Consider the following 25,992-nt stretch of genomic DNA (forward strand, 5'->3'; position numbering starts at 1 on the left):
TACAGCTAATAGCCTTTATTACATTTCTTAACCGTCTTCGACACACAATGTACTTATGGGTCTAAATAGACATAAAGGCATAATGCAATAGCTCAAGGAGTTTTCTGAACATTGTGGCGTATTTTAAATCATAAGGTGTCATTAATATTGGCTTTATGTTAACAATTAAGTCATTTTCAATCTCATTTGTTTGGTTTTTCAAAAATAAAACATTTATGTCACTTACACTCTGCACCACAACAAAGCAAAACGTAAATTTCAAGGTTATTATGGCACAATTTTACTCACTCAAGCTGAAACTTATCTCTGTGTGACCCCTGAACTACAATATGTTTGACACCCCGAGCTGAAAGCATGAAAATGCAATTCTCAAATCTGTATCCATCTTTTAAATATGGACTGCACAGTGTCGCAGGTGTTGTGACTATACTCATCACAGGACAGTCACTGGTTCTAGTCTGGGTTGGGCTTGGGGACTTTTCATGTGCCTGGTTTCATCCAGCTACAGTTATTCCTCTCACATTCCAAAAATATGCATTTGAGAATAATTGATGACTCTAAATTGTCCGTATGTGTGAACTAGTGTGTGTGTGATACTGTGTTTGCCCTGATTTACTGGCAATTTGAGCAGTTTTCAGGTTAATTATTGGGTAATTTTTTTTTTCACGTCCATTTTTTTAAAAACACTACTTCATTTAATCTACATGTGATAAAGGGACCTTTCAGGTTAAGTCTTGACCTTGAGTGCGATGAACCCGGATTCAGACTCTAGTCGGGGCATGAAAGGCATCCTGCTATTTGTGATATAATCAATTCCAAAGTGCAAAATGAACCAAAGGCACACACATCGCATCAATTATAGCTTAAAATAAAATCTCCTAATGGGATAAATTTCTCAGTGCTGGGATTCATAATCCTCTGCTGTTATCCTATGCACTGCTGAGCACAACTGTAATAAATAAACAATATTTACTAGACACAATTTTCTTTTTCTTTTTTTTTTTGTACAGTTCATATGATCAGATACGGCATCACAAGCTTTTGGATTTTTTTTTTTTATCAAAACTTTCACATTGATGCATATGAATTATGTGCGCTGGTGCATTTACCTGGAGAGATGCTGTTTCAAAACCATTTTCCATGAGACATGCAAATTAGATTTTCACACACTGTAAAAATCCAACTCATGCAACGCAGACTTGGAGTATGTTGAACGTATTTATGACTTAGTTTGCAGCTGAAACAAGAGAAACAGGAAGTTATCGTCTAGTCACTGCAGTGATAAAAGGTTAAGTGGCCAATGTGTGACCATGCGCCACGTCACCTGCAGGTCGCACAGACCTTGTATACTACACTCATATTTGATCATTTCAGCTCCTTTTCTGTTCATTGTGAGATCAAAGGTCAAATCAGTGCAATCAAAGCAGCAAAGCCTGCCATATATTATCAGTTAATGCGGTGGCATGACATTACCATATTAATTAGTTTCCTTTTGTGCCGAATGCCAACGGTAGTGGAGGAGCTGCGGCCTGCCTCGTGGCTCCGAGCGTTTATTCAAATGCGTTCATACATATCTGTATACTATCCAAACATGCACATATTGCGGCCCATCTGTATGTACCAATGCAGAGCAGGATATAGGCAGGGTGTTGTGGTAAACACAGCTCGGCGCTGCCGTCTCTGGTGGCCATCACGAGATGTGTTTGATTGTGTGAGATGGGGCAGACGCACAGATTATCTCAGAATGTCGTTTTTTTTTTTTTTTTTTTTTCTGCTCTCTCTTACATCGTTTTCTTCCATTAGACCCCGCAAGGAAGCAATGGAGAAAGAGGCCAGTATAGATTATATAGAGTGAGTTTTCCGATATACATGTACGCTATAGGGCATGGCGAGCACAGCAGGCGTGGCTGCCAGAATTACAGGAGAGGTGTGGGAAAAGCAGTTCAGGTTTTTTTCTTTTTCCTGTTTAGAAATTGTGATGATGATAACAGCGATGTCTATGAAACACAGCAGCGTGCATAATTTCAGCTCGAGAAGATGAGGGCCTGTAAGAAAGCTCGCTTTCCCTTGGTGACCGCCGCTTTAGTGAAACAAGGCGGATAAAATGCTCGATTCTGATCCCTGACTCATTTTCCAGCTCATGTTGTACATCTCCACAATATTGCTGTAAGGGTTTACGATATCCATGGTCGTTCAGAAGGAAAAAAGAAAGAAAGAAAATGTGATCGACCTTTTCTATATTTTGCTCCGTCTCACATTTTTTTTCCCACTTCTTACTCCTCAGATTCTTTGAATAACTATTGAGAGCTTTAGCAAGGTTGATGAACAAGGGGCACATGTGCCTCCCAGCCCTAGATTACCAAAAGATTCCTGCAAATAGAGGAGAAGATAGAAGGACAGAACATTGCAATTAACGAGGCGGAATTAAGTATCCGTAAATGAAAAATCATGAGCTCAGGCAATGTACAAATGTTAATGGCATGCACACAAAAGTGCATCTGGATTTACAGGTGTATACAGAAGCGATTGAGACGGAGAGTCTGGGGAGCTTCGAGAGGCAGATTTACATAGTTTCGTCTGAGGGATAGAAGAATGTGTTCTTGTGAAGAAATGCATGGAGACAGGAGTAATTAATTATAGATGTGCAAATGTGGTCTGAGGGAATGCTGTTACAGTAACTAGAGGCAAGGCGAGGGAGTGGGGGTGTGTGTGTGCGTGTGTGAGGGAAGTGTGGAGGAGGGGGAGGCCCGTCCTCCTATACCATCCACAACTTCAATTTACATTACATGACAGGAGAATGGAGGTTAATTAAACATGACAATGGCGGGGCCTTTATTGTTAAGTCGTCATGGTGGCTGACTGGCTCCCAACTCAAAGGCCAAAGAATGCATAACAAATATAGTTCTAGGTTAAAGTGTGAATTCGGATTCAAACAGCACAAAGAAAATAGGTTATGAGTAAAATATATGAGCACCCCGTGGTTGTGTGGAGGACAAACTTGGGCGAAATAGAAAAAGTAAAATCTATTTGTATAATTAGGGCAGAAGTTTGAATGAGAAAAAAAAAAAAAACAGCATTTCACCATTAAATTCAGCCATTGCTAGCTATTGTCGCAGTGCAAGCTAAACTGCATCTAAAAAAACGCAGCAGAATTTCATGCCGCCACAGGCGTGCTCACATTTCAGCATGCATCTATTTTCAAACTTCACATTGATGCTAATTGGACTGGACACTAATGATGCCAAAAAAGCAAAGCGGTGCGAGGCTTACAAGCTGCCTGATTATACTTTTGGAGACAGCTGACCTCAGTTACCGTGAACCTTTTTCATCTGACAGAGATTTATGTCTGCTTTCAAAAATGTAAATATGCTTGGGTCATAATTGGTCTTAATGCTGCTCCGATCATTAATAAAAATATATTTTGAAGTATTAGTTTCATTTCCATTTCCTCATCGATGCACTCAAGCAGTGGTTTATGATGCAAATTGAAGTTAAAAATCAGGATTCAGTCTACCTCTCATTTCACATTTTACACCAACAACGAACACCAGTCTTTCTGTCTATGTTCTCTATACGGACTATTTTATTTATATAAAAGTGGGTTTTGATTTCCTGCTGTTTGGAAAGCAGAATTATAATAGGTAATGTACGTCTGTGCTGGGCTCTTAGCCTCAGGGGACATTGTGTAAATGCTCCTCATCTCCCTGCTGATCGTGGTCCTGACTGATTGCTGATGACTTTTTTAGGGCACAGACATGTTAAGTTGTTTATTTATTCAGCAAAAACAATCCCCAATGCAAATAGCCCTCTCCACTCTAGATTTTTCCTCCTCAAGCTCCCTCCCACCCAGTTGTGCGTCGGCATTTCTGTCTTGGTTTCTGTTTCTGTCTGGACGACGTGTTGCAGTCATCAGCAAAGTTGGTGATATGTGAACAGGGCAGCTGGTTTTTGTTTGCGTCCGTGTGTGCGTTTGTGCGTGTGCGTCAGTGTGCAGTCTATGCATGTGACAGATATGGGACATCCTTGACTGCTGTGCAGAAAGTGACACACCCCTACAGGCTATCTTCTTCAAAAAGGATCTTCAGCAAACTCCAGACCGCAGTTTAGCAGACCACTGTCATAAGGAATCACTTGGCTGAAATGCGTTTTCTGACACCGGACCGCTGACTGCATGAGACCAGACAATAGTGTTATGGTTCATCACGGTTTCTGACTTTCAGCTCACGCACAAAGCACCCATTAAAATAAGTTGATTTTCAATTTATTTTTTTCTTTCTATTCAAGCCTGTTTGGATATGATGCTGGCGTGAGGAAACCTTTGTCTGCATTCAGACCTTCATCTCATCTGAGATTCCCAAAAGGAAACACAGCCATCTGTTCCACACAACAGCTCATGATGCTCGCAGCTTCCCAGTATCTTCCCTCTCTTCTCATGTGAAATCCTTTCTTCGCCAGTTTTTTTTTTTTTTTTTGCTCCAGTCTCAACCGTTTGGAATTGGGTGGCTTTTTGCCGTATGGAGTTATATATCATTATCATTGGGTGTCAGACTTTGCACCCAAATTTCCCCCTGTAAACAAGCATGAGCACTAAACAGAACGCTGTGAGACATAATTTCGGCATAATTTTTTTCACTCATCGCCATCTGTCTGTCACACCTTGTTTATTTAACACTTTGTATAATGAATGTCTTTTTTGATTAATTAGTTCTGTGAACCGACTCAATTAAGGCGATATTAGGAGGTCACATATGATTAGGAAAAACAGTAAATGGTTTGCTTCAGATTCAGCTGCTTTCTGTTATTCCACCTTTTTATGGACACAAATATTTGGATGTATCAGCGGGGTGGCGTTATGAATCTTACAATGTTTATATTAATACATACATCAGAACAGAGTAGCAGTGCTTTGTATTTGATTATCAAGTTAGTCATAGCTTTATAAATCAGAATCTGTGAACTTACTTGTCTTGCATGTCATGTTGAAATTATTTGAAGATCACTGAACTAACCTACAATAAAAACAGCATTTTTGTAACAAACTTACACCGATCCATGCTAAATTCCTGCACCTTAATGAGGAATAATTCAAAATAAAAGCGCTTGTCCTATTGCTCTGTAGGGATCTCGGTAATAGATTTGATGGGGATCCACCTTGGTGTTGTCTAGACATGTCACTTAAAAATTGAAAAGAAAATTTCACCCATGCAGGAGCAATAGAAGGAAGGTCACAGGATCACAGTAGTCTATAGGATTCCCTCCCTCTGGGGAACAAAAATGTCCGTGCAATCCATCTTTATCAGTCCATTACCTGCTGAGATATTGGATATGGCCTAAAGTGGTGGACTAAACAAGCAGCCAAATGACAAACACACCGGCACCTGCGTCATTAGTCACCTTTTTATTTGCCAGTCCGGCTATAAAATGTAAAATATTAGTGGTGGGCCAGAAACAATCTGAGACACAATCTTGCATCGTGTTAGCAGAGCCTACCTTTGCCACGCAGAACGAGTGCTCCACTAAACTGTCTGATTTAGCGGACTTGTCTGTACAAGCTTTACTTCATCAGCTTCATTTTAATGCCATCGGGCTCAGCTATATGTAGACTGCTGATGCTATTATTCTTGACCATGTTAATGGTAATATCTAATGTTAACGTCCTGCCAAGGCAGAAATTTAGCATGCAGGCACGCCGTGTGTTCACTGACATGTGATGCTTTTGCAAAGTGTAGCTGACGCCGACGCAAAACAATCATTTTTTGTTAGATGTGACAGTGGTACAAATATACCTCAAAGCTTTGTTTTATTTATTTATTCGTTTCTGCACTTGACGCGTCTACGTCACAGCTGAGCTGACTTGCACGCTTCAGAACAGACCCTGGAGTAAATGCATGCGAGCTTAATGGATGCACGAGACATTAATTCTGCCAGATAATGTATTGTCTGATAAATACCCCGTCTGTGCAAAGCTGATGCATGTTTTAAAACATCACTTCCTGTATGAGGAATAAGCAGACGGCTTAAAAGTCAGGTGTTTTTTTTTTGTTTGTTTTTTTTTCCAGCGGACCAACTCGACTGGATTCTATCAAAAATAGAATAAAATAAATATCTACTGTAGAGTCTCAAACAATCAAAATGTGAATTTAACGTTTCTAAAAAGACTTACACAACCCCTCCTCCACTAGTTATCGTATAATGAATCCCTGTATAGTTATTTGTATTCAGCATCTTCCACCTTGTCACATATTTTTACCACCTATTGTGCCATGAAATGAAAGCCATTTACAAATCATTCTCCTTCTGATTTGATAAATGTAACTGGCAAATGAGTGAGTCCCTTGAATGCCTTGTTTGAATAATTGAGCAGTACTCAATCAGACAACATTAGGGCGGCGGCGGCGGCGGCGGCCTCGCCATCCGAAATAATTACCAACGCGACGAACGGTGTGCACGTCGATGCCGCCTCTGCGGGGTTTCTACATTTGAGACCAACTGATTAGAGCAACACCGTCACACGCCTCCACGGACGCCACCTATAGAGACCTGCACAGGCCTCTCAGCAGCAGAGGGACACCCAGGGTGGTGTTGGGAGTGTATCATAGCAGCCATCGCAGTGAGGTAATGCCAACTGTCAGGTTTGGATAAATCATCGCGCCGACAGTGTTCGTGTATTTGGACAAAGACCCAACCTCTTTAGCCTTTCAAATTTGCAGTAGCCCATGACTAAAACATTGTACCTAATAAGTTATTCACTTTCAATTTACACAGACGCAATTCATCATGTAACACCATCAATCATGATCCAAAAAAATAATAAAATAAATGGCTAAAAATGCACACGCCGTGTTTTTGGGGACGTGGGGGGGGGGGGGGGGGGGGTGTAGAAATAAATTACGAATACCCCAGAAAATGAGACAGTAAACAAAAAGGTGTTGGAAATTTTATAGTGGGAGCTAATGATTTCCTAGTAGCAGACAACATTTAATTTATTTCTTTTTGTTGGCACAATGCTTTTAGACAAGTGTCACAATTTTAAACTTGGTTGCTCTTTTTAACTTTTCTCTAATTGGATTCTCTCTTCATCTCTCCATGCATGCATGTGCATCTGGGTGTGTGTGAGAGTGTTTGGGTTTCACAGTCTCTTGGGAGACGCTATAGAAGCATCTTCAGAGCAACAACCGCAGGAGCGGAGTTGTGGGAGTGGACGAGCGCTGCGTTCGGGCCGCTCGGCGTACAGTACGGCGTGACAGCCAGCCAGGCGTGCCTGTGCCAAAGCAGCGTCTGCAGCCGAGACTCATTTACTCCAGCTACTGAATGTGATTGACAACTGGGCCAAAGGGCTGTTGGCTCCTTCCCGATTCCTTTTTCACCGGAGGTGTCCTCTGGGACTTGGAATTCATGCTACAGTATATCAGCAGAATAGCTTATGGCGGTAATGGGGATGAAAGGCAAACTGAGCACTGAGCCAGTTTATTTCAGTCCCCGGCTGCTCTGACTTTTCCAAACTAGAATTGTAGCGGAAGATTTAATGATCCTTTAATTTTTCACTGATAATATCGGAAATGACACTAAGCGGTTTGGTTTTTGACATGCTAAAAGTTTTTTATTTCACTTTCCATTTCATTTCCACATTCATGACTGTTGTCATACTGTGTACTTTATTATTTAAAATAGGCCTACAGCAAGACTTTTCACAAAAACAACATGTCATAAGCTATTAATGCAAAGAGGACGCAATCCATTGCAGGATCCGAATCATTATCTCTATTTTTATCCGTAATTCCACTGATGGCTTACAGTGCAGTCATTCCTGACGCTACTTAAAGCAGCAGCTTTTGAAGAGATATTTGGGATAACAGTTGTGACAGAATTAGGAAGTTTTGAAGCTTTAACCTTCCGACTTAGCTGCTGCTAGCTCATACATCTGTTCAAAATGCACCAGTATGGCTTTAACAGGCGTCTCTTGACAATTCTTGATGTGCTTGTTCCTTTGAAGACGTGAAATCAAGCGCAGATATCCCTGCCGTGGTTAAATTAAAACGCTGACAACTATGGGAGGATGAAAAACGAACATCTTCATGTACTGAAATATAACAAACAAAAGATGTGTGCATGCATGATGGCAAAGGAGTAAATTCTGGGATGCTCTGGTTCTAGTATTTTATATACAGTAGCTGTCAGGGTCCAATGCTGTGTTTGGTAAAGATATTTGGCTTTTTTTTTTTTTTTTTTTTTTTTTTTTTGCCATAAATTCTTAACAAGAATGCTTTGGAAAAATACACACTGCAACCCTGAAACATCACTGATGTATTTTCAAATATTTTTACCCTTGGTCCAAAATGGGACCTTGCACCTGTTCCGATGGTATTTCATAATGCTTTAAAATCCAGTGTTTGATCGCGTCAATATTGCCGGTCACTTGTGCTTTCCCCCTTTTTTTTTTTTTTTTTTTTTTTTTTTTAAATATATTTGTACATGCAGTTGCACAGATACAAAGAACCAAGGTCTGACCCTGTGACTGCTGCACAGTACAAACCCATCCTCAAACTCTTGTCATCCAAGGTTTCTGAGAGAGAGAGAGAGAGAGAGAAAATGGATAAAAGAAGAAAGAAGTGGCTTTGCCAAACTGTTGTGGTGAATTAGTAAAATTAGAAGATATGCATTTGATAAGAGTGAATTTCATCGCCCACTCGCTGTCATCAACCTTGTTTTTACCAGTGTCAAATAAATGTCTGAATTCTTTACTGCCAAGCCTTTGATTCTGTAAAATAGATGCTGGCATTTTAAGAGCTCTGAAGAAAAGATGTGTTAGGCTGCAGCCTGGGCTCTTTGCTTCAGATCCTGCCTGTGGAGGAAATGTTTTCCCTCATCACAAGCTTCTTATCTTCACTATAGCAGGGATTACATGCGAGGACTCTTTTACACTTTTACACAGACATAAAATATTTTCTATCAGCCACAACAACTTTTACTGCCAATACTCTTGGTCCAGAAGCTAAGTTTAAAGGCACTTAGCTAATTCATATAGGATGACCTTATTCCATCCAGTTTCCTTTAGCATACACTTCCTGTCAGATGATCCGCCCGCCCAGCCATTTGCATTGTGCCACTAATGTGTGGGTTTGGATTAAGGAAAAAAAAAAAGTGTGTGTCAGATTTCACTAATGTTTGTGTGAGTAGCTCATTTATCTTATCCTGTGCTTCTGCTTTGTGCTGTGGGACGTAGCCGCGAGCAAAACTGACAGAGGGGCTCTATAGATTCAGCATAGTTTGAATTTTTGATGTTGGATCCTTTACTTGTCTCTCCGCCTCCATGTTTGTGTTGCTTCTAAAGTTTTTGCTCATCTTTCATGCGTCTTGCACTGCTTTGAGGAATATCTCCCATACACCATTAATCCTATCTGGATTTATACTCTGTTACATTTATCTGCCGAGATCAAGAAGCCCATGCCGATACCCTCAGGGGGAAGACTGTATTATTGAAGACAGATTGCTGAGGGTCCTGTGAGGCGGTCTTTTTGACAGAATTATCTTTGGGCTCTTAAATTAGAAAAAAGGCTGAAGGAGTTCAGAGAGGACATGACAGTTCAGGTTAAGAGTTACTTTTAGGTTCAACGCCTGAACCCAGATGCAAAGTCAAACGCTTGACTGAAACATTGCGAGATCAACAGTAATAACCCGTCTTCCTTTCTCTTTATTATTCCTCTGTCTCTCAGTGCTGCGCGACGACTTCAGGCAGAACCCGCAGGATGTGGTGGTGGCGGTTGGGGAGACGGCAAGTTTTGAATGTCAGGCTCCACGTGGTCATCCTGAACCCACCACCTTCTGGAGGAAAGATAAAGCTCGTCTTGACCTCAACAATGACAGGATCACGGTGGGTTATTCCCCGCGAGGACTCTCATCTGCTTCGTGCTCGGCCCTTCTTATAAATCCCATAACTCACCTTGTCACATTCACCTGAAGCTGTCACCTGGTAAAAGGCTTTGTCATCTCTTCATTGTGATTATAAGCAACATCCTTCTGCAGGTTCGTGGAGGGAAGCTGACGATCTCCAACACCAAGAAAAGCGACGCGGGGATTTACGTGTGCGTGGCGGCCAACATGGTCGGAGAGCGAGAGAGCGAAAAAGCCCAACTCTCAGTATTTGGTAAGGTTTTCTTCACGTACGGCCCTCAGCACTCCGTCCAAAGGAGTATTCACCCTCCATATTCTGTGTACTGCTGGCATCCAGAGAGACCCGTGTTCGTGCAGCGGCCTGTGAACCAGGTGGTCTTAGTGGACGAGATCGTGGAGTTCAGGTGTCAGGTCCACGGTGACCCCCCGCCTACGCTCCGCTGGAAGAAGGAGGATGTGGATATTCCTCGTGGCAGGTGGGGGGAAATGAAAGTGCAAGTGTGTGTGTGTGTGAGTGTGTGTGTGCATGTCTGTATGTGTTAATACAGTTAAATGATAATGAATCAGTGCTTAAGCAGACCTAATGAGTCCCATTAGAAAAAGAAAATTTAACATATTACTTAGGAGAGGCTTTAATCAGTGTACAAAAAAAAAATGATTTCCGAGCTGCAGAGAATCTCATTAGCTGCCGTTTGAATTATTTTTGCTTTAAAAAGGAGAAACATGTGCTTGCTTTTACCAACCCTCAAGTACCATCAAGTGATTCTTTAATTCATCTGCACCATCTAAAATACAAAAAGACAGAGACGCAGATCCATACACACAGATCATCAGTCACATTATGACCACTCACTTGGAAGCGAATACCAGAGATTATCTCTTTATCAAGCAAATATTAGAGAGTGAGATATATCTAAGAGGAAAATAGTATTTTTAACTCAACTTGATTTGCTTTAAAAAAGAAAAGTGCAGTATTTTGAGTGGTTAAGGAATATCTAGTTATTTATTTATTATGCATGACCTGATGCATTAAACCTGCAAGGACAAGTAAGGAGGAACTAACTTCATCATTTCCAGTCATCTGGAAAGGTGGTGAATCAATTCAGCGGTCATTCCTGGAGTCATTTGAGTTTTCTGTGCTTTCGCACTGGATTGCATCACGTTATGATCCGACGCTGTGTTCTAGTCTGCCCATGCAAACACGCATTATGGCCATACGCTAATTGCTTGTATCCCATTAGTGCTCTCATTTTTTTAAAAGTCATTACCAAGCAGTAATGTGGGCTTTACCATCTTAATAGTTACTTGTCACTGATTCATGCTGAAAATCTAGTTTTATTTTTACTGAATTTAGGCAAATGAGGTTACAGGTTTGTATTCCAGATGGCAAAAAATGAATCTTGTCAGTACAGTTTCAGGATATCTGTCTTCAAAATATATGGAAAGTAGGAGGAAAAGAGTGAAACTTGTTATTACAAGTTGTTACTGCTGCACCATAGCAGACTGTTACTGTCCCATGTGTGTTCTGATGTTATGATTATACTGTGATATAAATGCTTGTAACCGTCTCCAAGTCTTGAAGTGTGTCTTTCAACTTGTGTCTTATCCTTAGCCTCTCTGCCCTTTGACTCCAGCAACATGTCCTACTTTCAGACCTGCCTTGCCTCGCCTCCCTCCTTCCACTTCTTTCATTCTTTCCGTAAACCCGTCAGCCTCCTGGGAAGCCTGTATCTGGGTCAGAGATGTGTCGTGAATGGAGTCCTCACCGCAGTCTGGACAGACTCCTCAAGCCCCCATCGATATTCTGCCCACACCCTTTGAAACATCTATTTCAAATGTGACTTTTTCTCACCCCTTGTGCCATTTCTCTGCCTGACTTGTCTCCCATCGCTGAATCAGTATGGCTGGCTAGACAATTTCACAGGATCTCTCACGCCAAAAGGGACCCTAGAGAGGGAGAGCCCGACTCCTTGGCCCTCCACTCATTCTGTTTGTAGCCCCTCTGAGGCGCTTATCTAAACTCTGGTAGATGAGATGTCCCCCTCACTCTGACTGCACCGCTGCAGCATTCCAGTATGCTGCACTGGTGGAGACACACTCATGCATGCAACATCTCCATGAATTAGTCATTTTCTCCTGCTCAGCTCATTCATCAAATTCAGTTTGCCAGACTGTGCCACTCCCTTACTCTCAGACTGTTTGTCTAAATCTCTTATTCTTCTCTTCCCTTTTCTGTTTCCTTTTCCTCTCTCACACACGAACACTTGCGTGCACACACACGCACACATACACACACTTATAACATAGGATACCGCACAACACCACAGTGGGTGGCTCGTCTTTATCAATATTGGAACAGTGGAACAGCCAGGGTTCCAGCTGAAAGCACCTTTCATTTTGCAATGCCTTCATCTCAGTATAATTGTTCCGTACCAGTGTAGCAATTGCCTCTTTATTCTTTCAAAACTGACACAAGCTTTCTGAAGCTTCTGTCAAAAACATCACACGCGCGTTTACGCATTTCTTGATTTAATTGCTGTGTTCGTGTTTACTTTGCAACATTTGCATTTTCGCTTTTGAACTTCCCCGTCGACGTGAAATCAACTGCGAGTGATGCGATCTCGCTGTTTCTCTCAGGTATGACATCAGATACGAGAAGGAGGACTTCCTGTTGAGGATCAAGAAAGCCTCGGTCAGCGATCAGGGGACCTTCACTTGCCTTGCAGAGAACCGCGTGGGTAAAGCCGAAGCATCTGCCTACCTGACCATCAGAGGTGGGTAACTGCTTGTGGACTCGCAAAGCTCATAACCCAACCCTTATATATAATTTTTTTTTTTTTTTTTGTATCTCCCAAAGCAGGCCACAGGACAATCAGCCCTTTATTGCCCACTTTATGAGTGTTATTGCCCCCCTGCTGGAAAGGCTGGGTCTGGCCTCAGCTTTCCTTTCATATAGCGGAGCTGATGTAGTTGATTGCTCCTGATCTCCAGCCGGGCTCCAGATATGAACAATCTAACCAGCTCTAAGTGAACTTTTATGACCTCTCCTGAGGAGGTTTCAATCTCCATCCAGCCCGCTCACGCCATATTTACACCATAACAGTGGGAGGAAGATGTTTTACAGTTACGGTTGATATGTGCGGGGAAAAAAGAAAAAAAAAAAAAAAAAGCAAATATGTCCTTGCACGTTATAAACCCTCAGCTTTTTTTCTTTCTTGTTTTTTATTGTCAGTTTAACTGTAAAAACATTGCTCACGTCAGGTGATGGACTTGGTGCCAGCTGATTTCACAGTCTTGCCACGTAAACAATGACATGATAAACCATCGTCCGTGCTGCGCTGAACTGCAGTGCTCATGACATTTATTCATAACGCTCATTTCATTGTTTTCTACACATTTTAAGACATTTCTTTGTCATCCGTGTCCGTGCTGTGAAAGGAGGACCTGACCGTCTTAACTCTTTCGTGGCCAGCTTACCACATTTAGGTGCTTTTTGTTTTTTCTGTCAAGATGACAGTCAGAGAAACTGACGTTTTCTTCCATTCCAAGGTGTATTTGCAGGGCTAATTTGTGAAATAAGTTTTGGGGAATCCTGGAAAAACACCCAAGAATCTAAATGTTTAACACTCAGCATTTAATGAACTATATTTCATGCTTTTAATCCTGTATTTAATGCTGACTTTGAAAGAATAAAGGAGAAACAATAATGATGAAAGGGAACATTCTATACATGAGGATCACTTTAGATATATTTATATATCCGCAATTAGTGTTTATGATGATCAGAGCAGATGGAGCGTCTAATTGGCCTGTTTTTAAAAGTAGATCTGAAGAACAGCTGTAATTTGAGTCTAATGCAAGACAAACAGCCACAAACAGATCTGTGTGAATGTCTGCTTTTTCTTTTGTTTTGTTTTTTTTAAATCTACCTAAATGAAGTGTTTGAGATAAATCTGCTCAATGGAGGTTTTTTTGTCATCAGCTTTCCCCCCCTCCTCCCCCGATATTCCCGAGGTATCATTTGCTTGAGGATCATGCCATCACCTTCACCGGTGAATGAGCCTTTTACCCTTCTCGCCCCTGAACATCGTGGATGGAAACCCGACTCCATCTCATCCGTTTCTGATTTCCATTTCTTTCTTTTTCTGTCCCTCTGTTCTACTCCGCTGCTTTCTTTCTCTGCGTGTTGCGTGTTATTCTCACCCACACCATTGTCGTGTCACCAGCTCGCCCTGTCGGTAAGTAAGAGCTGATCCCATTGTGCATGCATTTGTTTTGTTTGTTTTTTTTTTTTTTTTTTATATCACAAACATGTGCATTATGCATGTACTGTTGTGGCATTCCACAAACACAATCATCAAACTAATACTGGACATGCATATCTACATTACTATCTACCCCTGACCTTTCCTGGCAGTCTTCTGTAGAAACTTTGGATTTACCACATCACTTCTTTCAAAATGGGGGTTCAGGTACGGTTGATATGCTTCGGTTTGGAAACTAGAGTAGAGATAATAGATATTGAGGCACTCTGTTAGTCAATTAGCTGATATCATTCATTCTGATGTTGGAGCAGCTGGATGAATGGCTTGTGTGACTAGCATAGAAAAGTTCTTTAATGAGACTCAGTGCATGAACCCCTCTAGTTTGTAGCTGGGCATTCTGTGCTAATAGTTCCTTTACGCTGTATTCCTAAAGTAAAACACTTATGATTGTGGATCAATGTATTGTCGCTTGCTTTTGTTAAATCTCAATTCAGAGGCACCTCAGTTTGTGGTGCGGCCTCGTGACCAGATCGTGGCTCAAGGACGGACGGCTACCTTTCCCTGTGAGACCAGAGGCAAACCTCAGCCCACCGTCTTCTGGCAAAGAGAGGGCAGTAAGGTGAGGAATTTATGCATTCTTTATTTTTTCATTTTGTGGTCCATATACTGACATTAATTTGACTAAAAGTATCTAAAATTTGAAAAAAAACACATTAAGAAAGGGCCTCTTATTGGACTAAAAGGATCAAATCATGGAACACTGAGTGTGGTTCCCGTCCATATACATTTAATGAAGTGGTCATTTATCATTAATCTACATTGGACTGACTAGCCAATTCACTTAGCAAGAGACAATGTCATATGCTGCATTAGAGACATTAGACATAATGAAAGCCGGCTAATGACCTTTCCTGCCCATCAGCTTGTCTGCCTGGGGTGCAGAAATGGACAATGCTGATGCCTCAATTTCACGACCATGACTGCAGGTTATCACAGCAGGACTATCGCTCCGGTGGTAAACTACCATTCAGACTTAGAGCGACACTGACCTACTTTTCTAGCTGAATTGGACATAATTGTTCGAATTTTTCTATTATATTTGTGGCCAGTTTTGAACACAACTTGGATCAATCAGTGTGGTGTTTGGTGGTTCTCCAGGAAGCAACACGGGTCTCACAAATAAACATAACACAGAATATGAGGATATATGCATTTGGTAAATCTCTTCTTTATTTATTCATAAAAAGCAGATTAAAGAATCATATTCAGCCATTACTGCCTGGCATCTTTTTGATATTCCTGTCACCTTCCTGCTCAGAGAACATTGTAAGACAATGTCCCATTCTTCATCCATTTGTTGGTCACTGTGCTGACAGGTGACTCACAGCCGCATTCTGTCTGGTCGTCTTTGAGAACCCTCCTCATGTAGGAGCGGGTGTGGTCACCTTGAAGAAATGAAGTCCGGCCCGAGACTGTGACCATAAAGAATTGCAAGTGGTTGCACTCAAATGCTAAGCAGTCCACTTATTGTGAGTCGCTGGGCGTACCAGCAGCTCAAAACAAGTCAGTCGCAATAGCACAATGAGCTTTTAGGCATAGGCAGAAGTGATTAGCTTTATTCCCAGATCGGCTGCTCGTCCCATAAATGCATATTCTTGACAAATAGCACTTATTATAGATGAAATAATCATACTTTAACAGCTCTAAGATGTTACAACAAAGCAATAATCTATCAAACGCATGATTTCTGCTTTGTTTTGTTTACTTTGAATCGAGCAAATCCACATGAAAAGAATGTATTAAGCAACCCCACATTGTCAAGAGTGACAACACATTTCATTCATGTTTTCACAACACTCTGGCTCCCTGTAGGATCTCCTGTTCCCCAATCAGCCAACGCAGGGTGACAACCGCGTGTCCGTGTCCGAAAAGGGAGAGCTGACCATCTCATCAGTGCAGCGCTCGGACGCAGGATATTATATCTGCCAGGCGCTCACTGTGGCGGGCAGCATCATGGCCAAGGCCCAGCTTGAGGTAGCAGACGGTAAGACGGGACGATCCACACACACACACAAACACACACACACAAACTAGACTCAAGTGCATCCTCATCCATGCAGTGCAGAAATCGAACACACTTCCTGAACTTTGTCTGTTTCAGCTCTGTTGTCCAACACTGCTGCATCAGTCTGCTGAAAACATGCATTTTAGATTCCAAGTCTTCTCAATACATATTTGATGTTGGCCCATCTTTTATTATGATGCATTCCGGGCTTTTCCGTCATACAAAAACACATTGAATACCAGCATATCAAAGGCCATTTTTCTGCCCACACTTTTTTTTTTTCTTTTTCTTCAAAAGATGCATCGTATGGTCTAAAAGCCAGTCGACCATAATTATTCTTTTAATTTTCACCTTGCTGTGGTAAAGCCTGAAAAGACTGGAACTGAGTAAAATAAAACTGTCTACTTGATGGAGAGACACTTTACGTGTTTCTGACAAAGCTTTAATGTCAGCATTAAGTGCTCAGCTGCTGCCAGCCGGGAGCTGTTTATGCCCCTCTCTCCATTTGTTTCTTGGCTTTTTCTCCCACATATTATTAAATTAACATCTGTTGGAGTGTTTTTTGGAGAGGAAATGACTCCCGTTCTGTCACTCATTTTGAGATGGATCAATATCAAAATGTGAGGTGTTGGGCTCAGAGGATGGGGGATGTGCGTTTGACTGATGGCTGTAAACAAAGATGGACCCGGAGTTGGCCTGAAGCCCAGGGGAGTTTTTTTCTTAAATGTTTGCTGTGTCATCTCTAGCATTAGTGAAGAATATAACATCAACACCGAGGCTGTCCAGTGTGATAAAGGACGAAGTTTTATGAGGAATCAGATAATTCATTTATGATATAGCTGTCAGTGTTTGACTGACAGTCTCTGTCTGGCTGTTCAAAAGAAAACTTATTTTCTTATATATGACTTATATTTTCACTGTGATGTAATTATATCTTGTGGTATGTATACTGATCTATCTTTTTCTAAAGTAAATGACACATCATGATGAACTCTGAGTTCATCATAATTAACTAGGAGTTAATGAGTATTTCATAAATTCACTGACTGATTTATTTAGGCTGAAATTACCAGATTCCAGCTCTATTGAGCAAAACCTCTAATTTTTTTTCACATTTTTGGCGAGAAATGTCCTTTTTTTTTGAGCATTGTAAAAAAAAAAGAAGTATTATGCACACTAATATTGTCACCCCACTCATACGTAGTGGTGTGTAACAATTCTTCAAGTTACATATTTTAAAATGTGTATAACACCTGTGAATTTCTCAACTGAGCTAAATGAAGGCATATTATATCTCGCCTATAAGACATAAATGTTTTGTACGAGCTAGACTAAATGTGAATAACCTTATTCGACTCATGTCCAAAGACGGTAAGGATACCAGAAGCTGCTGCTGTGATCTTATATCAAGGAGTAGAAATCAGAAACAGGACTCGGAGAGTTATCTTTCAACTGTAGCCTTGAGCAGTGGTGTTTGTGGAAATCTGCTCTGTAGCAGGCATAAAAATAGCTCCTGTTGTCCCAACAGTAACATTGTGTTATTGCCTCTGTCACTAAATCTTGAGTGCATCACTGCATTTGTGCAGAAATACATCTAAATCAAGAAAAGCAATAAAATGCTTTTGTTTTCTCCCTGATCACTTGGGATATGTCTGGCTTTCCGTACAGCAGATGTGATTTTTATTTATTCATTTATTTTTTGTATATAGTTAATGCACTGACCACTCTTATGTTGTGCTGACAAAAAAAGAACTGTTTTCCCATGAAAGAGTGATTGGCAAGAGCATTTATTCTCCACTCAAAATAGTCCAACACATCAGTCAAATCCTAGTAAAGGCTTGTCAGCAACACAATATAGCTTATGTTTATTTGCTGGGAATACAAGTAGTTGATTTGTGGTAATAACTGGCCTGCCGCATGAGGCTTTGCTTTACTGTACTGTGCCGCATGTAGTCGCACCTGATTTTTTTCGGCTATTCTGCCTGAATTGCCGTGCAGCTCATTGTGCTGAAGGAGTTGCGATGAGAGATAAGGCGAGGGGAGCCTGCTGTAAACACTCGTGTTGAATGGAGACAGACCTGATAACAGTGGAGAGCAGCAAGTGAAGAAATTGGGTAGCGAGGGGTAGTTACAAGGCACAGGGAAATTCAACACTCCTGAAATTACTGTTTCTGAGAGCAGGGGCTGTTTTCTGGATGATATAACATGCTCTAAAAGGCTTTAAAAAGAGATGTATTGTTGTTCTGCCTGGCATGCTAATTCCAAGTTTAGTTTTTGTGCGTGCTTGCGGGTGGGAGGTGGGCCGGTAAGGGGGGAGGAGGCGCCGCTATGAGTCACAGTAGGAGGAGAGAGGACAGGCATGGCTGTGTTGAGAGGTGTTATAAAGAAGGTATGGTAATTAGCACCACGGGTGAAGCATCGTTAATCCTCACCTAGTAATTAAAGCTCAAAGGTGTGATGCAGTGCTACGAGCACGCCAGCCTACAGTGGAAAAGCCTCACAAAACAGTCACTTTCTCTCACAATAAATCCATCAGATTGAACCCTACCATCTTGGCCCTGCAACCACTTGTGTAATTATTGCAATCACAAATTAACACCTTCTGATAAGGTCATGTTTTTTTCTTTTTTTTTCCCCACTTCACAAATCCGGCAACTAGTTAGAACATGACGTCAAAATTACAGCACTGGAAGTGATCTGAAACGCTATGGCACCGTTTCTTGATTGTCATCCGCAGCCCTGAAGGACCGCCCACCGCCGATCATCCGTCAGGGCCCGTCCAACCAAACGCAGGTGCTGGGAGGTTTGTCTGTGCTCAGGTGTCAGGCGTCAGGGGACCCGGAGCCGACAGTCACCTGGAGGAAGAACGGGGCCAGTCTGCTGGGAAAAGACCCGCGATTTTCCCTGCTGGAGCACGGCAGCCTTCAGATCCAGAGTACCACAGTGGGTATCATAAAGTAGACCAATAGTTCTCAACCCAGGGTTTCGAAAATCTTTATTAGATCCATGCAATATAGAGCAGATCTGTGATGAGGCTCTTGCTTTTATATGAATGTGAAAGTTTTTAATTTTTTAAAATTTTTCTAATAGAAAATCGACAGTATTTTGTAGAGGTAATCTGGAGATCTACACGGCAAACAGTCGAGAGGAACTAGAATATAAAAGACCCCGAGAACTCAGGAACTACGAATGATTGCGTTAGTCTTTTTTAGCTGATAGAATTGCAGTGATCGTGTAATTACTTGTATGGTCATATATCTGCCAATTATATATAGTTTTTCACTTGAGTAGTAGAGTATAATAGTAAAACTTAAGTTCTCTTTACAAACTACAAATAAAGTCCAAACCATTGTCCTTATTTTACTTGTTTATGCTTTAACGTTTTGCTTTTTTGTTCTTGGAGATTTGAGAAATTCACTTTGATTTACATTCCCACTCCTTGTTGGGAGCATTCACATGACTACAAGAAATAACCAACAAAGAGCAGTGTTATCACTTAGATAAGTTCAGAGATTGAAAATATTTTTTTCTAACAAACTGTGAATGCTAAGGCTGCATTATGTTGTTTTTTTTAAATATTGCTAAAAGGTGCTGATGTTGCTCCTCCTCCTGAACGATTGTGTTCTAACATTGTCGCTGTTTTTACTTGACACATCTCTATTAAAGTAGAATTTACCTTTATTATAGCAGTATATCATCACATCTAACATTTGTTTCCTGACTGGAGTTGTTTTAATCCAAACAATCACAATCCAACCATCAAAACTGCTATATCTAATTCATGTTTTGATTCATGAGACAGCATTTTATTTCCAAATTAAAAAAGGAATTGCTGTCAGCTCGCTGACATATCAGCTCAATCGCTTAAGTTTGTTGCTCACAAATTTCACATTTCACTTTTCACATCGTTGTTGTCATAAAGTTCCACATTAAAGTGTTGCAGTGAAAGGTTTGTTTTTGAATCTGAAATGTCTCTATAAATAACGTGCACCGATATTACAGAAGGGTCCTCACAGAAGTCTGAACTCAAGCAAACACACATCTGTTGTTGGTGTTTCAGTGTGTTTGTGTGTTTGTGTACCGCGTCTTGTCTTGCATGTGAAAGAAGAAAGCAAAATTCTCTCATCTGCCAGATGATGTCAGCTGAATGTAATTCAAATGGACAAGTGCAGTCAGGTTGCTTTTAAAAGATGAATAGCGAGTATTGATTTTTATAAGTCGTTAAATGCTGCTATTTAGTTTGAATCTCGGAGGCAGCAGTTAGACTCAAGGACTCGAGGACGGGAACTGGCGAGAGGAGTCCAAAGGGGGTAATATAACGGAGCATCTGCAATATTCAGCTTCCTGTGACGGTGTCAAAGTGCTTTTCCTGTGTCACGCTTCTACTTTGCCTCTGGAAGGTATCACAGTCGTCGGTGCTTCCAGAGGCACTGCCAGTATGAAATAGCTTGTCATATCTCCTCTTCCCTGTGTCAGCACTGGTGATGATAATGTTGATGACTCTGGGAATAGTAGGTGACTCTTATTGGAGGAAATCAATTAAGAAAATTAATGTAAGCTTTTAAAAGGGGGCGGGGATCTTTTTTTTTTTTTTTTTTTTCATTGCCCTGTGTTAAAGTTTCCCCTCATCCACTCTCTGGCTTTTCTCGAGCCAAATGCAGGCCAGTGGAGGTTAATGCATTTTTACTGTACTACCAGCTCTCGAAAAGCTCAGACTGACGCAAGAGCTTGTAGAAAACCAACTGGGATCACAGTTACAAAGGCTGGAGGATTGACTTGAACACAGCGATTGAGCAGTGGCTGAAAGCCGCATTATTTTTATTTGGATCAGCAGAAAGCCTTTGTGGGTCATTTTAATAGACATGAGTCTTCTAAATCTTTAGATATGCGCTGAAGTTGTTCTCACAGCTCTTCCATCGACCATGCTGCACATTAAACAGATCTGAATCGTAATGTGACGTTCTGTATTTCACAGCTGTCGGACTCAGGGTTGTACACCTGCGTTGCGACCAGCTCCAGCGGAGAGACGTCATGGAGCGCCTACTTGGATGTCAGAGGTCTGCCTCACTGGCAACAATTCACATGAAAAATTAACACAGTTTCATGCATATCAAGCGGAAAAAGTCCTTGATGCTCACTGGGTCTCAAGGGGATTAATTTGGTCTGTCTCGCCTCCTCAGACTCCACTGACCTCATGGACTTCGTCTCTCACAACGCCACCGCCCTCCCAGGGCCTCCCTCCAAGCCAGAGGTCACTGATGTGACCAAGAGCAGTATCTCGTTGTCATGGGAACCGGGGCCAGAGGCGGGCTCCCCAGTGTCCTCCTATGTCATCGAGGCTTTTGGGTACGTCTGTTGACCTACGGCCCCGGGCAACATTTAGTGACCCCGAACTTTCACGGCAGTAACAGATGTGGGTGTTTCTGTGGCCGTGGAAGCAGGAGGAGGTAGTTTCGAGAATGGACTTGCCTGACGGTCTTTCTCTTGCAGTGTAAAAGCAAAGTCGTTTGTACATGTAAATTACTGTGAAATCAATGAAAATGGAAGCAGAATTTGATTGACGTAAATCTGAATTTTTGCTGCTTTTTATTTTTTTTTTCCTCCCTTTGTCTCATGACTGTTAGAGTAATTGCTCTTTTGATGATGACAGGGAATATTTTGAAAAAAGGATTTCACTCACAGTTGTGGCATGTTGTCACTTCATTTTCACTCTGCATTTTTCTACGATAAAACATCATTAATAACTAATTGTGCCTTTCTCCTTCTGCAGCCAGTCAGTGAGTAACAGCTGGCAGACAGTCGCCGACCACGTGAAGACCACCGAGTCCACGGTCAAGGACCTCCGTCCCAACACTGTTTACCTGTTTATCATTAGGGCAGTCAACGCTCAAGGGCTTGGGGACCCGAGTCCGATGTCTGAGCCTGTCCGCACTCAAGGTACGGAATCCAGAGTGGATTATAAAGGATTCTCAGTGATGAGCATCGCTACTGGAAGCTAAATGCTCGTACTTATGTCCCTTTTCCCACCTCAGACATTAGTCCCACAGCCCAGGGAGTGGACCACCGCCGTGTGCAGAAGGAGCTGGGGGATGTGGTGGTCAACATGCATAATCCTGTCGTTCTCAGCTCCACTTCAGTGCAAGTCACATGGACTGTGAGTACTTACATTTCAAAAAATGTATTATCCAAAGTGTATTATACAGTAGGGTTTTTTGTTTCTGTGTGTGTGTGTGTGTGAACGGCTAAGCTTGTTTGAGAACTTTCTACTTGGCATGTCACAGTGTTGAGGATTAGTTGGCACACACACAGTAAACACGATGGGATGGATGCACATTCGCAGTGTGAACAGCTGCCGCTATATCAATTCAGATTGGTCTGAGGTGATGCAGGAATCAAGACTAATGTTCCAGTTCGGGACAAATACATCACCATTAGGGGCTGCATGTGTCACTTCTGGAAGCAGTTTGCAGTCAGCGCTTTATCTGGAAAATGTTTCTGTTTGTTGGCGAGGTGTCCCAACTGCCTGCTGCTGTAGGTTAATAACGCATCCAGGATGGGCTGACACCGTTCTGCTATTTCATGCTTGTCACTATCACAAGCGCGTACTGTTATGCAGCTCTTAGAATGACACAGCCACGGAATAAACTGTGTATGCGGTCGATGCGAACGGATCCGCAGATGTTTTTTTGACCCGGTTCCATTTGTGGAAAGAACGGCTCGTTCATTACCCTCGAAAAGTTTCAGCGTTAATGTGGTTTATGGGCCGAGGGTACCTTTGAAATCATTTTCAGAAAGTCTTTGTTGCCCAGTGAGCGTCCTGTGGGAGCAATTTACATTTCCCCATTTTGAATTTTGGATTCCAGTCAGCTTTAATTGGACAATCTGTTGCTCAATGAGAGGACAGCATCATTCCAGTGCTTTCCCAGGTTGTTTGCCTCATTCCACACTTCATATCATGCACATATCTAATCCCCGTTTGTATTATACTCAACCTATACTCACAAAATGCTAAATAAAACCAAACAAAATGACTCAATTTAAAATATGGCATGTTTCATGAAGAAATCACCACACACACATATCTTTATTGTATTTGAATAATTGGGAACTACAGACATGCAGTCGCTACTCCAGCAACAATGAGTGATCCCTGCATTGATTATTTCAGACAATAAGAAACTGAATACAGATGAAATTTATTTTCTACATCTACAGCTGGGCTTTGTTTTTTTTTCAAATCTAAAGAATTCTAAAGAGATCCACGGTTCATAAGGTTTTTAGACACACTTTGTTGAGGAGATGCAGAATATGGATACAGAGAGAGAAAGACAGGAAAATGATGAAGGACAAACCTTTCCTGAATTATTTGGACTGGTCCGATGTTGAAGAGCTGCTTCAAGTATGGTTCATAAAAGCATTTTCTTGCTTCAACTCTTGTTACAATGCTTTGGGATTTTTTTTTTTTTTTTTTTTTTTTTTTTTTACATGTTTCACTTATGTCCTGAATTGAACCAGCATAAATAAAAAAAAAAAAAAAAAAAAGGTATTTTGATCCAAATGTTGAGCTCTGAGAAAACTGAAGGTCTGTGACTCAGGGTTACTGTGCAGACTTGGAGAATATGTTGCATCTCCCTTCCCGGGGGTTCCCGTTTGTCTGCTGCTAATTAAACTGTATGACTAACTAAGCATGCATTGTCACTGACGGAGGACACGAGCTGAATGCTGATCCACAGCAGGTACACAGATGCTTGACGCCTCCCCCATCATCTGCACACAGTCACTGTCATTTTCCCTCTCCCGTTTCTTCCCCTCTGCTCCCAGGTGGAGAATCCGTCCCAGTTCATTCAGGGCTACCGCGTTCTTTACCGGCAAACTTCAGGGCTGCCCTCCCCGGGACCTTGGCAGATACAAGACCTGAAGGTTGCATCAGAGAGAGACCTCACGCTCCTGGATTTAAAGAAAGGCATTGTCTATGAGATTAAAGTGAGGCCATACTTCAACGAGTTCCAGGGAGCCGACAGTGAATCCATGACTGCACGCACCTTGGAAGAAGGTAAGCAACGCTTAAAATAACATTTCCAACCAAAATTCAACCTTTCTGCCCGCTTAATGTAGAAAAGAATGCAAGATTACTTATGCATGAGCAGACGCTCTTGTGTAAATGTTTCTACCTACTTTTATATTTAGTTGCCGCTAGTAATGGCTTCATGGCTAGATGGTAATGGATAATGGCATTTCAAGTACACCCTCCCACACACGCATACTGCTGCAGTGCCATGTCCCCTGTGTGTGAAAACAGGTCTCCCAGACAGCGCAGTGGGGTTCTATGACAACCCCGGGCCTCTGTGGGCTGGTGGGCAGGAAGGGGGGAGGGCGGAAACTGTCTCCTTTGACATCGGCTCCACTCTTTTCTCTGCTCCTCTGCGGACCCCTGCTGCCATGTTTCTGTCCGGACATGCATGATATGACCTCCTCTTTACTCACACATGCATATGCACACCAACTTTTATTTCCAGCAACACCCTGAGGTGTCTCCCTGTTCTCTGGTTGTGCAAAAAAAAAAAAAAATAATTGATGAAATATAGATTATTCTTGTGGTGACCTTTTGCAGGGAAAAATGTGATGACTCACAGAATATGTGAAATATGTATTTGAGCCTGAAACCAATGGTATTCTCAGTTTTTCTTTCTTATTAAAAGCATTCATACTTCTCATGATCACAGCTATATGAACACATTCATAACATTGCTTAATTATATCACTGCAAACAGGAACTACAAATCATTCAGTTGCTCCACCTTTGACAGAGCCAACCATTGTTCATTACCTGACTGTGGAGGCTGGACTCCGTCCAAGCCGACAGTGCTCAGAAAGCTGCATGGCTACACCCTGAACAGTGAATATAAACACATTCTTTCAACACATTCCTGACATGCTGCCTACAGCTTGAGCCTTAGAATGCATTAAAACAGGGATGAATGTAAATCATGTGGAAGATAACACTTAATGTTGCTGTTGTTGAAGCTCTCGGTCGTCAGTATCTTAAGCTGTGCTCCTCTGTGTGAAGAAAGGTCTATCATTATGTATTTCATGGCATTCTGCCTCTGCATCACCGCTCGAACTGAGATCAAGTCATGCCGAAGCCATTGATGTTTAAAAGGAAACGTTCGCCCAAAGCATCCTTGTTTGATGATGAGAGTATCACAGCACTGCATCTTCCTCCCAGCAGGAGAAAAGGGACGCACTAAGAGCTGGGGATAAAGTTAGTGGAGGACAGGAAGCTCACCTCGCCGGAGCCCAATTAAAATGGCCACACAGGATCACTATAGGTCTTTCCAGAACGGTGAACATGCTCTCGTTATTTCGGATCCAAGAAATGAGGCGTCATGGTCCTGGAAAAATTGGCTTGATGTAGCGGTTCTCCAGAGCCCGGGAATGTGCTCCTCCGCGGAATAGTGAGGAAAAAGACACTTGTTATCTATCAAAGGCACATTGGGAATGTGCCACTGCCTTTGTGAATCCCCTTCAGAGGGTTTCTTTGGGGGTGATAGATGTCAAGGCATCTACTGCTTAGGGGAAACATTGTGTATTAAAACTAATGATCCTTACAATCCCTCGGTGACGGTAGCTGGTCAGAGGTTAGAGGCGCTGTCACCGTCATCTGTAGGGTCCTCGGGCTTTCCCTCACAGCTGATGACAAATCACAGGCAACAATGTGGCGTGCAGGTGAAAGCTAAGGCGTCTTATTGCAGCAAGAATGTGAGATCGTCA

The 25,992-nt window shown here is 41.9% G+C and overlaps 1 protein-coding gene across 3 annotated transcripts in view; it reads left to right on the forward strand.

Annotated features, from left to right (window-relative positions):
- LOC115395094 (roundabout homolog 2-like) overlaps nucleotides 1-25,992 on the forward strand; it is an 82,040-nt gene that overhangs the window by 36,648 nt on the left and 19,400 nt on the right. For 2 of the 3 annotated variants that reach the window (XM_030100462.1, XM_030100463.1), the window contains exons 3-15: nucleotides 9,714-9,871; nucleotides 10,024-10,144; nucleotides 10,229-10,367; nucleotides 12,529-12,665; nucleotides 14,118-14,129; nucleotides 14,651-14,775; nucleotides 16,029-16,200; nucleotides 18,959-19,164; nucleotides 21,197-21,278; nucleotides 21,402-21,567; nucleotides 21,992-22,158; nucleotides 22,254-22,375; nucleotides 24,043-24,274. In XM_030100462.1, coding sequence (XP_029956322.1) covers nucleotides 9,714-9,871; nucleotides 10,024-10,144; nucleotides 10,229-10,367; nucleotides 12,529-12,665; nucleotides 14,118-14,129; nucleotides 14,651-14,775; nucleotides 16,029-16,200; nucleotides 18,959-19,164; nucleotides 21,197-21,278; nucleotides 21,402-21,567; nucleotides 21,992-22,158; nucleotides 22,254-22,375; nucleotides 24,043-24,274 — 1,839 coding nt within the window. The remainder of the gene's footprint in view (nucleotides 1-9,713; nucleotides 9,872-10,023; nucleotides 10,145-10,228; nucleotides 10,368-12,528; nucleotides 12,666-14,117; nucleotides 14,130-14,650; nucleotides 14,776-16,028; nucleotides 16,201-18,958; nucleotides 19,165-21,196; nucleotides 21,279-21,401; nucleotides 21,568-21,991; nucleotides 22,159-22,253; nucleotides 22,376-24,042; nucleotides 24,275-25,992) is intronic. The other variant, XM_030100464.1, reaches the window with a different exon arrangement.

This window comes from Salarias fasciatus, chromosome 10 (assembly GCF_902148845.1).
Source record: "Salarias fasciatus chromosome 10, fSalaFa1.1, whole genome shotgun sequence".
In the NCBI taxonomy this organism is placed as follows: Eukaryota; Metazoa; Chordata; class Actinopteri; order Blenniiformes; family Blenniidae; genus Salarias; species Salarias fasciatus.